At 39.2% G+C, this 14,224-nt stretch overlaps 1 protein-coding gene across 4 annotated transcripts in view; it reads left to right on the forward strand.

The window, feature by feature from the left end:
* The window catches only part of incenp (inner centromere protein), a 31,610-nt gene that overhangs the window by 3,799 nt on the left and 13,587 nt on the right, over window positions 1–14,224 (forward strand). For all 4 annotated transcript variants that reach the window (XM_069901772.1, XM_069901783.1, XM_069901799.1 and 1 more), the window contains exons 4-10: window positions 442–1,172; window positions 6,906–6,948; window positions 7,549–7,587; window positions 8,447–8,516; window positions 8,625–8,739; window positions 10,772–10,820; window positions 11,382–11,499. In XM_069901772.1, the coding sequence (XP_069757873.1) occupies window positions 442–1,172; window positions 6,906–6,948; window positions 7,549–7,587; window positions 8,447–8,516; window positions 8,625–8,739; window positions 10,772–10,820; window positions 11,382–11,499 (1,165 nt within the window). The remainder of the gene's footprint in view (window positions 1–441; window positions 1,173–6,905; window positions 6,949–7,548; window positions 7,588–8,446; window positions 8,517–8,624; window positions 8,740–10,771; window positions 10,821–11,381; window positions 11,500–14,224) is intronic.

Genomic DNA, 14,224 nt, shown 5'->3' on the forward strand with positions numbered 1-14,224 from the left:
TGAGGGCAATGATGGTGCTCAATGGTAAGAGATGCAGTTCAAAGGTGTTATTCACTTGCTCTATGGTCCATGTCTTGTCTTTTTCAGAAAGTTTAAATTTTATTTTGGGCTGGATCATCTTTGGATCGTGTAATGTTTCTAAATAATCAGATTTTAGATGAGATTAGAATAACATTTTTAATTATGATCAAATTCCAGTGGTGTGTGAATAGAAAACCTGTTTTCATTAGTCTTTTTGTTGTTTTATGTATGATGGCTAATCCATTTGAGAATTTGTTCTCCTTGGTTAAGGACAAGTGTTTTCATTTCCACATTATAAATCACAAATGTAGATTAATCCTGGTTATATTTCATCAGTTTATGATTTTTATCAACATTGATACTTGGTTTCTCAAATGAATCAGTGAGTTGTTGAAATACTGTAATTAAATTTTTCTCTAGGTTTTCTAAAAGTAGAAAAAATTTAAGGCACTCATCAATTCAGAGAAGAATGCTGGAAAATAAACGCTTTGAGGAAAACGATGGTGGCTGCAATAAAATTGTGGAGCAGGCAATGCCTATGACACGCTCAGCAGCACGTGCAGCAATAGCTGCAAATCAAGAAAATGAACAAAACAGCAAGACTGTCGTTGTACCGAATAATGGTAGAATGCCTTTGATTGACCTGTCATCAAATGACTGTAAGACTATGGAGTTGCATGAGAAAGGTCAAGTGGTAAACTTAATCCAAACTCCACTCCCTTTTGAAGATGTCAAATTGTGTCAAAAGGCGTGCACTATAAAATTTGATCTTTCACATGAAGCTGGTGTGGAAATATTGTCTCCTGCTGGCACTGTTGAGATTGTCAGAAGGCCAAGTCGTGCAGCAACCAAGTTGAAATTGGCAGAGCCTGTGAATTTGCAAGAAAATGGAATGGAGAGGGCATCTGCGTTAACTGTCCAGGAGTTGAATGATGTTCCGGAGGTATCAACTAATGTCGAGAATTGTATCCCTGAAAATGAAAGCAAGGCTCTACGAAGATCAGTGCGAAAACGTAGCAGATCCAAGTCCATTAGTTTGGTGGATAAATATTCATTAAATGTTCAACAGTCTGATTTAAAAAAGAAATCCATGAAGAAGTCATTGAGCAAATCCAGCACGAGAAAGAAGATTGTGCTTGAATCTTCTAGCTGTGAGTATAACCTATCTAGTAGATTTCATTATCTGACTATTGTGGCCAGTTTTGTCCCCAGTGCACATGATCAAGAGACATTGACTAGAGTCGTCTATGATCAGGAAACTGAAGTTTTTAAAATCTTGTTAAGGGAACATATAGCCTTCCTATAGTGGGTGAGGGGTGCAGTTTGCCCTGATGTAAAAATTTTGAATGTTCCTTTTGCATTTTGTAGGTGATGTTCAGGACCTAACTTAATACATAATACAGTCTATTCAGGATTTTCATCCTCTATTTACTAAATTAGCACTGTCACTTGCTCAAAATTAAATCCTGCTTTACTTTCTCAACTGCCCTTTTCTAACAGATCACTGAATGACTTGTTTCTTATCGCTTCTTTTTTTAAAATTCACAAATCAGTATTCTGTCTCTGCCCTAGGATTAAAATGGTCAAAGACTGGTTGCAGAAAACTGCTGACTGTGGTCCATGATTCCTGCATGATGTGCCTGCATCAACTCCGTGATCATACTTTTTACTTTGTCTATTGGGTGGACTACCATTGCTTGAGAGGTTCACATTTGATTATCTCCCTTGGTTCTTCAAGGATATAAAGCACGGTACCAGGCCCTATCAGCCCATGAACCTGTGCCACCCTATAACACAAATTCACCTACAACTGCTGAATGTTTTGAAAGGAAACCGGAGCATCCAGAGGAAACCCAAGTAGATATGGGGGTAAATGTACAGACTCCTTACAGAAAGGACAGGATTCAAACCTCAATTCCAGTCACTGGTGTTGTAACAGCGTTGTGCTAATCACTACAAGATGATATTATATCAACTTCTCCAATTTTTGTTAGGTCCTTCCTCTGTCTCTGTGTGTGTCTCTCTGTGCCCTCAACTACCCATTGCCGAGGGGAGTCAAGTGATGGAGTAGTAGTTGGTTGGGTGGAAACAGCCCTCTCTAGAGAAAACAGAAGTGTGAAAAAGCAGAACTCAATAAACATAAAATACAGGAAGAGAAAGATAAAGTTACAGAGAAGAGACAGAAGATTGCACCCAAAAGAGAAAAAAGTAAGAATAACAGTGAAAAGGGAAGAAGGAAAATCACCGGAGAAGAAAGAAGGCCTTACTTGCATGTCAGAGCAGAGAGCCACCATGTAGAGGAGCAGCTGATCTCCTGTGTTGGTGAGTCCCCAGAGGAGCGGTGTCCTCCCGACCAGCGGACTTCAAAAATGGCACTCAGAGCTAAGAAGAGGTGCGCAACTTCGCGCGAGCAAAGAGGTGCGCAACTTCGCGCGAGCAAAGAGGTGCGCAACTTCGCGCGCGCAAAGAGGTGCGCAACTTCGCGCGCGCGAAGAGGTGCCCAGTGCGCAAGTAAAATAAAAGGTTAATGCCGGCGGGAGGGGGACTCAGCTGATGAGCGGCCAGTATCTGGGCGTTCGGCTGGGGTAAGTAAACAAGAAAAGAAAAAAAGTGGTGAGAAAGAGAATGAAGGGCTGGAAGAGGGTGAGCAGCAATGGGGTGACTGACAGAGGGATGACCTGCAGCAGGAGGCCCAGCAAGGATACAGAAGCAGCTCACCAGAGAAGGATGATACACAGATACAGAGAAGAGAAGAAGATGACACAGACATAGATACAGACATAGATACAGACACAGAAGAAGAGGAGGAAGAAGACCAAGAATTTCAAAGGAAAGAAGGAAAAATAGAAGGACAAAGTTTAGATAAAGCCTTTTTCAAAGAACAAATGTGTGTAGTGTGCATCGAAAGAACCAAAGATTTATTGATCCAAACTAAGGCTTTTTTTAATTAACTAAAAGACTGGAGCATATCACAAGTAGGTCGACCAGTCCAGAATGACCTGGTCTGGCTAGGAGCAATCCTTTAAGACCTGCCAGTAGGTGTGGCTACACTCTCAGCCAATCACAGTCATCCTACACTACCATCTGTACATATGTACAAATACACATTGGTGATAGAATCTGTACTATCACAATGAGGTAATTAAAAGAATGACTATTAGAATTTAGTTCAATCAAAAGAAAAATGAAAAGAGCTGAAGACAGAATGCAAAGCTTAGTCATGACAGAAATAGGGGAAAGAGTAGAAAATGTGGAGGAATGAAAAGCTGCTGTAGAAATGGAGATAAATGATTTAAGAGGGAAGTTGGAAGAGAGTGGAAAAAAAAAATTAGAGACACAACATTTGTTGTCACAAAAAATTGACCTATTGGAAAACTATAGTAGGCGAAACAACATAAAAATAGTGGGCCTGAAAGAAGGCAAAGAAGGGTCAGATATGAAGAAATTTATAAAAGGATGGATCCTGAAGGTGCTGGGAATGACAGATTCACATGAAGAACAGAAATCGAAAGGGCGCATAGAGTGCTAGTACCGAAACCACCACCACATCAAAAACTGAGATCTATATTGGTAAAATTTCTAAGATACACGACAAGAGAAAACATACTGGAGCAGACAAGAAAGAAGGTTAGAGAAGACAATAAGCCGTTGGAATATAAGGGACAAAAAAATAATTTTTTTACCTGGACATAAGCTTCGAACTTTTAAAGAAGAGGAAGGAATTCTACACGGCGAAAACAAGCTTATGGAAGAAAGGGTATAACTTTATATTAAGACATCCAGCAGTACTCAAAGTATTTATTTCTGGGGAATGGAATAGACTGTTTTTGGACCCAAAGAAAGCCCAAGAATTTGCTGAACATTTGCAAGACAGGAGGAGAGGAGGAGGAGTGACAAGAAGGATGAAAATATACAAAAATATGTAAAAATATAAAGATAATGTATATATAAAGATGGATAAGAGAAGGGGAAGAAGGAAGCAAAAAAAAAGAGCTTTGTTATAAGTATAGGAAAATGGTGTTCTCTGGGAGTGGGAGAATAATGGTCACTGCAAAATCAGTTGGCGCTTGCAGGTAAGTTCGCGAATGGAAAGGGGAGTTGTGGTTGCTGTCAAGGGACAAAGGACAAACCAAGGAGGGGAGGTTTATTTGGGGTTAAAGGGTTATTGCTTGTGAGGATCGTTGGGGTATTTCATGTCTTAAATGCATTGTCATATATTGAGATTAAAAAGGAAAACAAAAAAAGTAATGGAAAAAAGGGATGGAGATGGTGAAGAGGTGGAAAAGAAGATGGCCACGTTGGACCATATGACTATAAACATTAACAGAATATATAACCAAGTTTAAGTGTATCCCATTGGAAAAATAAACAATCACATATAATTTAAAAGACAAAGTTCCAATGATTGAAAAAACCTGGGAACCATATATTGAACATAACAGAAAGAGCAGGCCAAGGATCTTTGGCTTGGCTTCGCGGACTAAGATTTATGGAGGGGTAAAGTCCACGTCAGCTGCAGGCTCGTTGGTGGCTGACAAGTCCGATGCGGGACAGGCAGACACGGTTGCAAGGGAAAATTGGTTGGTTGGGGTTGAGTGTTGGGATTTTCCTCTTTTGTCTTTTGACAGTGAGGTGGGCTCTGCGGTCTTCTTCAAAGGAGGTTGCTGTGAGGCGCCAAGATGCACGGTTTGAGGCGATATCAGCCCACTGGTGGTGGTCAATGTGGCAGGCACCAAGAGCTTTCTTTAGGCAGTCCTTGTACCTCTTCTTTGGTGCACCTCTGTCTTGGTGGCCAGTGGAGAGCTCGCCATATAACACTATTTAGGGAAGGTGATGGTCCTCCATTCTGGAGACATGACCTACCCAGCGCAGTTTGATCTTCAGCAGCGTGGATCACCACCACCTAAAATGATAAGAAGATAAACACGATCAGATTTAACGTGTTTGTATTCCTTTTGTATAAAGATATTGTTTTATTGTATTTTATATGTTCAATATTTACTGTTTTTGGAGGGGGGGAAGGGGGAAGGGAGGGATTGGGGGGGAAAAAAGAGAAAATGTCACTGTGAATATTTAAAGAGATGCATCTGTAAATATATTGGTTGAAATGGTTCATAGTGCGATAAATAAAGAATTACAAAAAAAACCCCTCCCCATTGCCTGCCTTTGCCATTTGGAAAGCTACCCCTTCCCCATCACCAGCTTTTTTTTCTCTTCTGCTCTCTCACCTATGACCTCTTGTTGGTGTCAACTCTTTCCCCTTGCTCCTTCCATCCTTTCCTCCCCAACCTTTTTATTTGGCCATCTGCCTACTCTTTACTTGTACCTTAATGCCTGAAATATTGGTTTTATCCTTTTGCTTCCTACTGATGGTGGATGATAGCTGAGGTTTCTCCAGCACTTTTGTTTATTGATCTAAGAACAATAGGCACTTTCAGATAGGGCAAAAATCCAAATGCAAAGGTGGAGAACCTCCACCAAAATGCATAACCACGCACCTCTCTCAATGTGTGGAGGCAGTCTCCAAGCTGCATAATCTAACCCCTCTCGGAGAGGAATAATCAGTGGAGTGCTCCACTCTGCCGATAGTTCTGAATGTACAGTCACACTAAGCAGCTGTTTAGGGGCGGGCTGGTGATGTCGTCAGCCCACAACCTATATCCCCACTCATCCCTCTCCCTCCAAGTCAGGGGTGGTGGAAGCCATCCAGGGTGGGGGGGGGGGGTGGGGTTGGTGGCCAGTGCAGGCTTGGATAGCCACACTGCTTTGGCCTTTGGGGCTGCTCTCTGCAGCTCAAAGCGTGGCAGACCAATAGCGTCTTCCCCATCCATAATCCCTCACAGTGGCTCCAGTTGCCTGTGGCATTATGGGTAGGGAAGATGGCCATTGCTCTGCCGCTATAAGACGGGTGACGCTACCCACCAGTCACCCCGCCTCTGTCAGATCTGGAGGATGCTATGAAGCACCTCTGGATATGAATGGGATGCTGGAGCAGCCTTTTAAGGCTGCTGTCTGACAGGTAAGTTCTTAGTTTTCCATCCCCTCTTGTAGCATAGCATGTCATTTTTTAATTTGTGCCCTTTTCTCATTAAAAATCTAATCAATGTGAATATTCTTATCAATTAAACTTTCACCACTAATTGGTGTGGAGAATTGTTTAAAAGATAATTAATCTGAGTGAAGAAATTCCATTCCATCTTGTTCTTAATTGCCAACTATCTATTTTTCTGACGCTGTTTCAAACACTATAGCTAGGCCACAAAACTCAGCATCGATCCTCCAACCCTTTGAAAACATTTCAAAATAACTCATTTTGAATTTCAGAGAATAAAGCCTTCAGCTGGATAATTCATCTCGGGAAACAATTTCATGAACCTTTGTTGCCCCCATCATTTATTGCATATTAAAGTGCCTTAATGTAATGTTAGAGTGCCACGTAATTGCAACAAGGCATTCTGTGCCATTGCCTTTATTGCTTTAACTATATAGTACTTTATGAATAAGCTCACTCTAAGTAAGAACAATTATTGAGCTCCAAATATGGAAGGATTTTACAGGTGTATAATTATTTCCCAGATCTTGTGTTTGTGCAGGTACAATGAAGTTCTTTGGGAGTGGCCGGGGAGGGGGGGGGGGGTTAATTTTTATGAACCTCACTGGCCAAATTGATGGTGTTCAATAGTGTATTTATTGGTTGAAGAGGGTTTTGTTTGGGGAAGCAACCATTTTTTAAAAATTGACAATTTGTTGCTGATGTGCCATTTTGCAGCAAAGCATTTAAGCCATTGCAGTAGAAATTGGAGATTTTATATCTAATCTCCATTATTGGAGATCAATCCATTTCAGAACTTTTTGTACAATCTTATTTTGTGCTCTGCTTTTAGGTGAAAATGGCAATGATTTTGGAGGAGTTGGTGAGAAAGAAAGGTAAGAAATTTTTATGAAAATGTATATATCTTCTGTTCAGTGGAGTCTGATACATGTTAATCTAGAAAAATATGAAGTGTTCGTCATTTCTAATCACAACTGTTTAAATGAAACTTTTTTTGGTTTAGGATTTGAAAGTTGCTATCCTGCAGCAGGAATTGAATGCAGTTAATTTCCTGAAAATCTGAATTTAACATCTATAAGGCTTTGAATTTAAAAGCTAATTGGAATTGTTGTGCTGGACAAAGTACTAGGTGGCATTGTATGGAAAATGCCCTGTTGGAGGAGTATTTGGTCTCTATGTATGTCAGTTCTATACTATCAATTTAAGATGTGATCAGATTCGTATTCTGGCAGACTATGAAATGTACTAACTTGAAAATGTTCAATGAGTAAAATAACTTTGTGTTTTTACACTTCCATTCTAGGCACTTTGGTGAAGAATAAAAATTAAAACTGTGCTAACTGAGACAGTAAGGGAATGGTGTTCATTAAGACCTCACTAACCTTGCAGTAATAACTAATCTGTTCTTGGCTGAAGAATAAATACTGGCCAGGGCACCGTAGTTGGTCTAATAATTTACTTTTTTTCTTGAACAGTGAAATCAAGAAATCTTCTACAGAGGATACCACAAGCATGTAAGTTAAATTGTAGTAAATAATGGTTTTTTTTAATTAAAAAAAGTGGTACTCTCTCCCATGGTAATTGCTTGAAAGAATGATACCTTGTGTTTTATACAACACTTGTATGGCTGCTTAACAGACCTCATTCCACTTTTTTGTGCCTGTGAATGCATTGGAATGCATAAGATTAGATGAGAATATTTAAAGCTGAGATTTATTTGGTCAAAACTTGACCGATCTGAATTATTCATGTTTGTGACAGTTGATAAAATGTGATCAATATTATCTCTAAACACCTGGCCAAAAGAAAAGGCTGAAAAACATTGTATTTTAAGCTGAAATTTCACCACACATTTTTAAGCCTTGAACTTTTGAAACTCATTTTTTTTCAGAATCGTGTAATGTTTTCCATACACTTTGAAGTAATTTATTTTCTAAATTCCCTTTGTAGATTCTAGAATTAACTTTCCACCGGAATTCTACAGCTGAAAAATGGCTGAATTAAAGTTTTTATTTAATCTATGTTGATGAGTTACTGGATGTTAAACTGCTGAAGCTGATTTGTGTGTATTTATATAAAAAAAACACTTGCTAATCATACAAGAAATGGTTGTTGTTAAACGCTAAAGTAATCTTCAAAAGATTTGAAACTTGTCAGAAGGAATCAACTTGGGCATTGTAACATCCCCACAAAGGATAATCAGCAAGTGGAAACTCAACGGAGATTCATTCATCCTTTCTCATGGCCTCCTTAGTTTACCTATTGGTATAGTGCAGTGTAAAATTAGGACAATGAAATTTGCACTTAAACAACTATTTTCAGCCAGTCACCAATTTTTGTACTTGACATATAATATTGTTCTTATCATTGCAGCATTAAAGTCGTTTCTAACCATCTGTCTGACCTTGAGGAGCCAAAGGAAGAGAAATCGCCAGATATGTTGGTTGGTACAGATTGGGTCTTCATAGCAAAGAAATCAGTAATTTTTTTGCATTATTTTCATTTTGTTGTTAAAACCTATAAAATACTTCTAAACTCCTACTCTTCACAGATTCCTGAAAATCGAGAATGTAGACAAACACTGAATGTTACAAAAGTTGACATTGTTAATCTGGAGAATGAGGTGGAACCTACTCAGCCACAACCTTCAAGAACTCAGAAAAATGGTTTGTATATTAGTCAATTTCATGGCTCTTTTTCATTTTTCTTCTGCATAAGCTCCATGTAATTTTGTGATACCTTTTTAGCTCACAAATGGCTTTGCAGAGAACATCTTGAACAGCAATGTCCCATTGTATATTGCAGGCAGCTATATACAATGAAAGTGGTGATTGTATTTTTATTAAAATGAAACTTTTGGCACAAATGTCTATTTAATAGTAATCAGAAAAGTCAGCTCAAGGAGATACAAGATTAGCTGAATTACAAAAAAAATTTCAACAATGTATGCTTTGAATGTGTTATTTTAATGCATTACTTTTCAATATACTACATGTTTTAAATCACACAAACTAGAAGGTAAAGCTGTATGGCGAGAGGGTAAAGATTTAAAGGGGACCTGAGAGATGCCCTCTTCTTCATATGGACGAGAGTGGTGGTTATTTAGACACACTGTGTGGAAACAGTAGAAGCAAAAAATGATTGTTTTGTGGTATTTAGATCAGTAACTGAATAGAAATGATTTAGAGGGATAACAGCAAATGAAGGTTGCTTGGTCTGCATGGACATATTAGTCTTAAGGACCCATTTCAGTGCTGTAGAGCTCTGACTGCCGAACTTGGGTTAATGTATAAATAGGTACAAAATATTTTAATGAAAATGAGTTTTTAAAAAATTTGCGAGTTTGCTTTAATGTATTTTATGACCTTAAGTTAAAACGATTGAAAAGTTAAATTATTTAATGATAGGAAGTAAATTAATTTTGTTTGATAGAATACTACACCTTAAGAGGTCTAACTCGGCCCTTGTTTTGAATTAGTGACTTTGAAGGCCTTGGAGTTGACCAGTTCTACAGTGCCAGATAAAGGAAAAGGAGCTGTCAAAACAGTCATTAGGCTGATTTTTAAAAATAAAATCTTTTTTACCATGTTTCTGTCAAATTTTAGTATTCTAGGCAAAACTCTTTTTGTTTTCAGAAGATGTACCCATAGTAGCGCTCTGAAAACAGTGGAAGATTTATTTTCTCTGATAGTGACTTTTCCTTTTTTGTATTTTTTTAAAAAGAAAGTGATTGCCTCGGAAAAATGCTGGTGTGGACCCACAGGAAGCGGAGACACAACGCTCCCCCTGTAGGGTCCAGCCACCCAGTCTAGTTGCTGTCAGCTCCGTACAAGTTAAAAATTGCCTGTTAATGGAGCTAATAGTGGTTTGTTTAAAATCCAATGATCGCAGGGTCTGAGCTCAAGATGGCAGTGCAGCAACCACAAGGGGGTTGCAGACTCTGGGGACTGCATAATGCACCAGAAAATGGGGAGAAACCCCCCCACCTTCCAATCTGAGACGCAGAGGAGATGACCCATAGGATGGTGACTATGACAGCTAGTGATGGGTTCTGTGGTCGAGGAACAAGCAGGTGGCAGCAGTTGGTGACAGGTGGCAGAAGGGAGGAACCCACACTTGGGTCGAAGAATTCACACCAGGTGGCAGACTGCTGGAGATTGGCTTGAGACTAGCTGAAGGGGTACCAGATATCGGAAATGGGGATGCACTTCAGGCAATTTCTGCCAATGGTGAATCTGTCTGCCTTATGGCAGACAAAAGTGAATTTTATGTCATATTGGGACTGTTTTTATTTCATGACAATAAATTGAATCTTAAAAATGGTTGTTTAATCGGATCAGACGGCCATTGAAATGGAAAGAGCAAAATTTCCAGGGCATGCAGTTAGCTCAATGCTGTTCTAGTTCCAGCAACTGGGGTTTGAATCTGGTGCTGTCTGTAAGGAATTTGTATGTTCTCCATGCATCTTTGTGGGATTCCTCCGGTCCTTCTGTTTCCTCCCACTGCTTAAAATGTATCAGGGTTGTTAGTCAATTGGGTGTAATTGGGCAGCATGGGTGTGGGCTGGAAGGGCCTGTTACTGTGTTATCTAAATTTAAAAAAATTAAATTAAAATGTATGAAGTGGCATTGTACATTTTAAGATTGCATGTAATGAGCTATTAAGATAAGCACTCGCTGGCTCTTGTTTTAAATACAGGTAGCAGTGATTGTGGTAAATCAAACTTCTCTGATGGCCAAAGTGTTGGGTGAGTATAATTGTTGAATTTCTGTGAAGGACTCAATTAGCTTGCATCTAAATCCTACACCCTGCAAATTTTGTTGCCGAGTGTATAATGAAGGTCTTGTGGCTGTTAGGAGAAAATTCCTACAATAATGTACACAATTCTCCAGTACATAACTGGTTGCAATCTTGCACCAAGAAGGAATGAGATATTGATTAGGATTTCTTTGTACAATTGTGGAAAAAAATTTGTTCGTTAGAGTTTTGTTCCCTTAAATAAAGACAAAATAAAGTGGTGATGAGATTTCTATAGCGTGATTACATCTTGACTGTTCTGCCTCCAAGCATGAATGGAATCAGAAAAGCCCACGTCTGTTCTGTTCCATTTGAATTATGTGGCTGGTTGAAGTGCAACATAATAATCAAAGAAATAAGTTCATCCAATCAGAATTTCAAGTACTCTCAAGTAGACTGTTCTAGGCTGAAGTACAGCTGTAAATAAAATTTACTGAAAATACTCAAAGCAGCAAAGTAGGTTTAGTTCATACTTCATCATATTTAAAGGATTAACTTCATATTTTCTTAGGCGGAAACGAAGTTACAAGTGTGCAGTGGCAAATGAGGATAGTTACTCTGAGGAATTGGAAAAGGTGAATTCTCCACCAAGAAAGAAGACTCCTTCACCAGACTTTGCAACTAATAAGGTGTGAGCAAAACATTCTCTTCTTTTGGTATGCAAGTATCTTGGGCTCTTTTTGTTGTGAAAATTGAGTCTATCTTTTCAGTTGTCTCTCCTGTGGTCTACCCAGCATTGAAATCAAATTTTTAATTCTATGTCTTTGCCCAAACTTCTCCATGAGATCTAGCTCTTGCCTCTTCCCTCTTCATTTTCTGGCCCCTTGCTTTTTTAAATGTTCAAATTGTGACATTCTTTCCTAATGTTCAGCCACAACAGACACTTTCATTGTTCCTGTGATGAGATTATAGAATAGTACCACATAGGAACCTGCCTTTTGGCCCACAGTGTCTGTGCAAATCATAATGCCAGTCTTTACTAATCCTATCTGCCTGCATCTGGTCTCTCCCTTCTCATTTCATATTTCTGTCTAAACACTTCTCAAACATGGCTATCAAATCTGTTTCTACTACCTTCCCTAGTAGTGTCTTCCAGATGCCTAACACTCTGCAACAATAATAAAATCTCACATCTCCTTTAAGCTTTCCCACCTCTGTCCTTAATATTTGATATTTCCACTCCAAGTAAAGGACTATGACTACTTTCCCTGTAACTTTCATAATTGTTTGTACTTCATCAAGCTGCCTCTTGGTCTCTGGTCCAAAGATCATTCAGATTTATTGTCAGAGTGCATACATGACATCATTTACAACCCTGAGATTCTTTTTTCCTGTGAGTTACCACTAACTGGTAGTGCAAAAAATAAACTGTACACAGTGTAAGCATGTAAGAAAATAAAAGAACTGTAAACAGATAATGAATGTGAACAAACTGTACAATACAGAGAGAACAAAAGAAAATCAAAGTGCACAGTAAGTCCTTACATGAGTCTGAATTTGTCGTTAAAGGAGTCTGATGGTGGATGGGTTGTAGCTGTTTTTGAACCTGGTGATGCGAGTCTTATGGCAACTATACCTCTTTCATGGTGGCAGCAGCAAAAACAGTGTGTGCTGAGTGGTGTCGGTCTTTGATTGCTGCTGCCCTCTGATGGCAGAGCTCCCTGTAGATGCACTCAATAGTGGGGAGAGTTCTGTCTGTGATGTCCTGGGCTGTGTCAACCACCTTTTGGATGGCTTTGTGCTCAGGGGTATTGGTGTTCCCATACCAGACCATGATGCAGCCAGTCAGCACTCTTTCCACCACACATCTGTAAAAATTTGCCAGGGTTTCACGTGCCATACCAAACCTTTGCAGACTCCTGAGGAAGTAGAGGCGATGACGTGGTTTCTTCTCGATGCATTTGGGTCCAGGAAAGATCCTCTGAGATAGTGACTCCCAAGAACCTAAATTTGCTCACCCTCTCCACCTGATTTTTTTTTCCCCCTCCCTCCCCCTGCCCCCCAATGATTGGATTGTATACCTCAAATTTGTTGAACCTTGTTCATGTTACTCTTTATGTTCTTTTATTTTTCAGTCATTTAAATCATCCTCCAATACCCAACAATTCCCATTTTGACTTTTTTCCTTAAGAACTCTCTTGAAAGCAAACTTGTTGCAGACCAGCTCGAATGCAAGACCATTTTTAACTGTTCACAAGTCAACTTGTCCCATATTTAGATTTCTAGAACTTTCCTTATCACTAATGTCAACATGGTTACTCTGAGATATTTAAAGTGATGAGTGACTTCGGAAAGCGAGAAAGTGTGCTAGAGAGGGAGCAGAGTATATTTACTTGGATGTTGCCTGGGATGGAACATTTTGGTTGTGAGAAAAAACGGCATTGACTAGGTTTGTTTTCTTTGTCTCAGAACAGACTGAAGGGGACCTCCTAATGGAGGAGACCAAATCATGAGAGGTATAGATACATGGATAGAGAAGCTTCCCCCCCCCACCCCCTCTAAAACCAGAGGACAAAGGTCTGAGGTGAAAGGGAAGAGGGTTGGAGCAGATTGGAGCAAAAATGTTTTTTTGCCTATAGATGGGTTGCAATTGGCAATGCACAGCTTGAGAAGCTGATGGAGTTGGGAACACATAACATTTTAAGTTTCTGGAGGAACATTTGAATTGCAGGACTTGATGGGTAATAGATCTGGTAAATGGGATTAATTTTGAATGCTGGATGTCAGGGCCCTCCAAAGGACCCATTTCTGTGCTATATGGCTGACGTCTAAATTAAATCTTATTTTAAAAATGTAGAAAGACTTTAAAGTTCAAATATGATTGAAGTACGGATCGTCAAAAACTCCATGGTACAAAAGCAGGTGCAGAGGAGATTTGGCTTATGCGATCAATGCTCTGATTTATTAGTATTTTCATGCCACCCCTAACCCTGTCTTGCAGTTCCTGCCATCAGGCAGATAATGGTCAAGGCTTTGAGTCAATTTTTCATCAATGTGCTACAGATAAGAAGTCCTGAAACCTTCATTGTATTTTTTAGGAGGGATGTCAGAACTATATCAAATTTGAGTTGATAGTTGCACCTAAAGAAAGAATGGAGTGTTAAAGTAGTTATGAAGCTAATGTAGTATTTGATTTCTCTTGGATTGTTTTATAAATCTCTTGAATATTAAACTATCTTACTTTTGTATTTAACATTGATATGGACACCACTGGCAATGTGATGCCCATATTTGGTGCTTTTGCTCTTGAAGGTGAGCCATTTTAATTAATCACTTTGAGTGAAAGTCCACACCACCTCCACCCCAGGATTAGTTGGGAGTGTCATGATGCCCAATTAAGAAAATTAAGTATTT

Source organism: Narcine bancroftii, chromosome 1, assembly GCF_036971445.1.
Source record: "Narcine bancroftii isolate sNarBan1 chromosome 1, sNarBan1.hap1, whole genome shotgun sequence".
NCBI lineage: Eukaryota > Metazoa > Chordata > Chondrichthyes > Torpediniformes > Narcinidae > Narcine > Narcine bancroftii.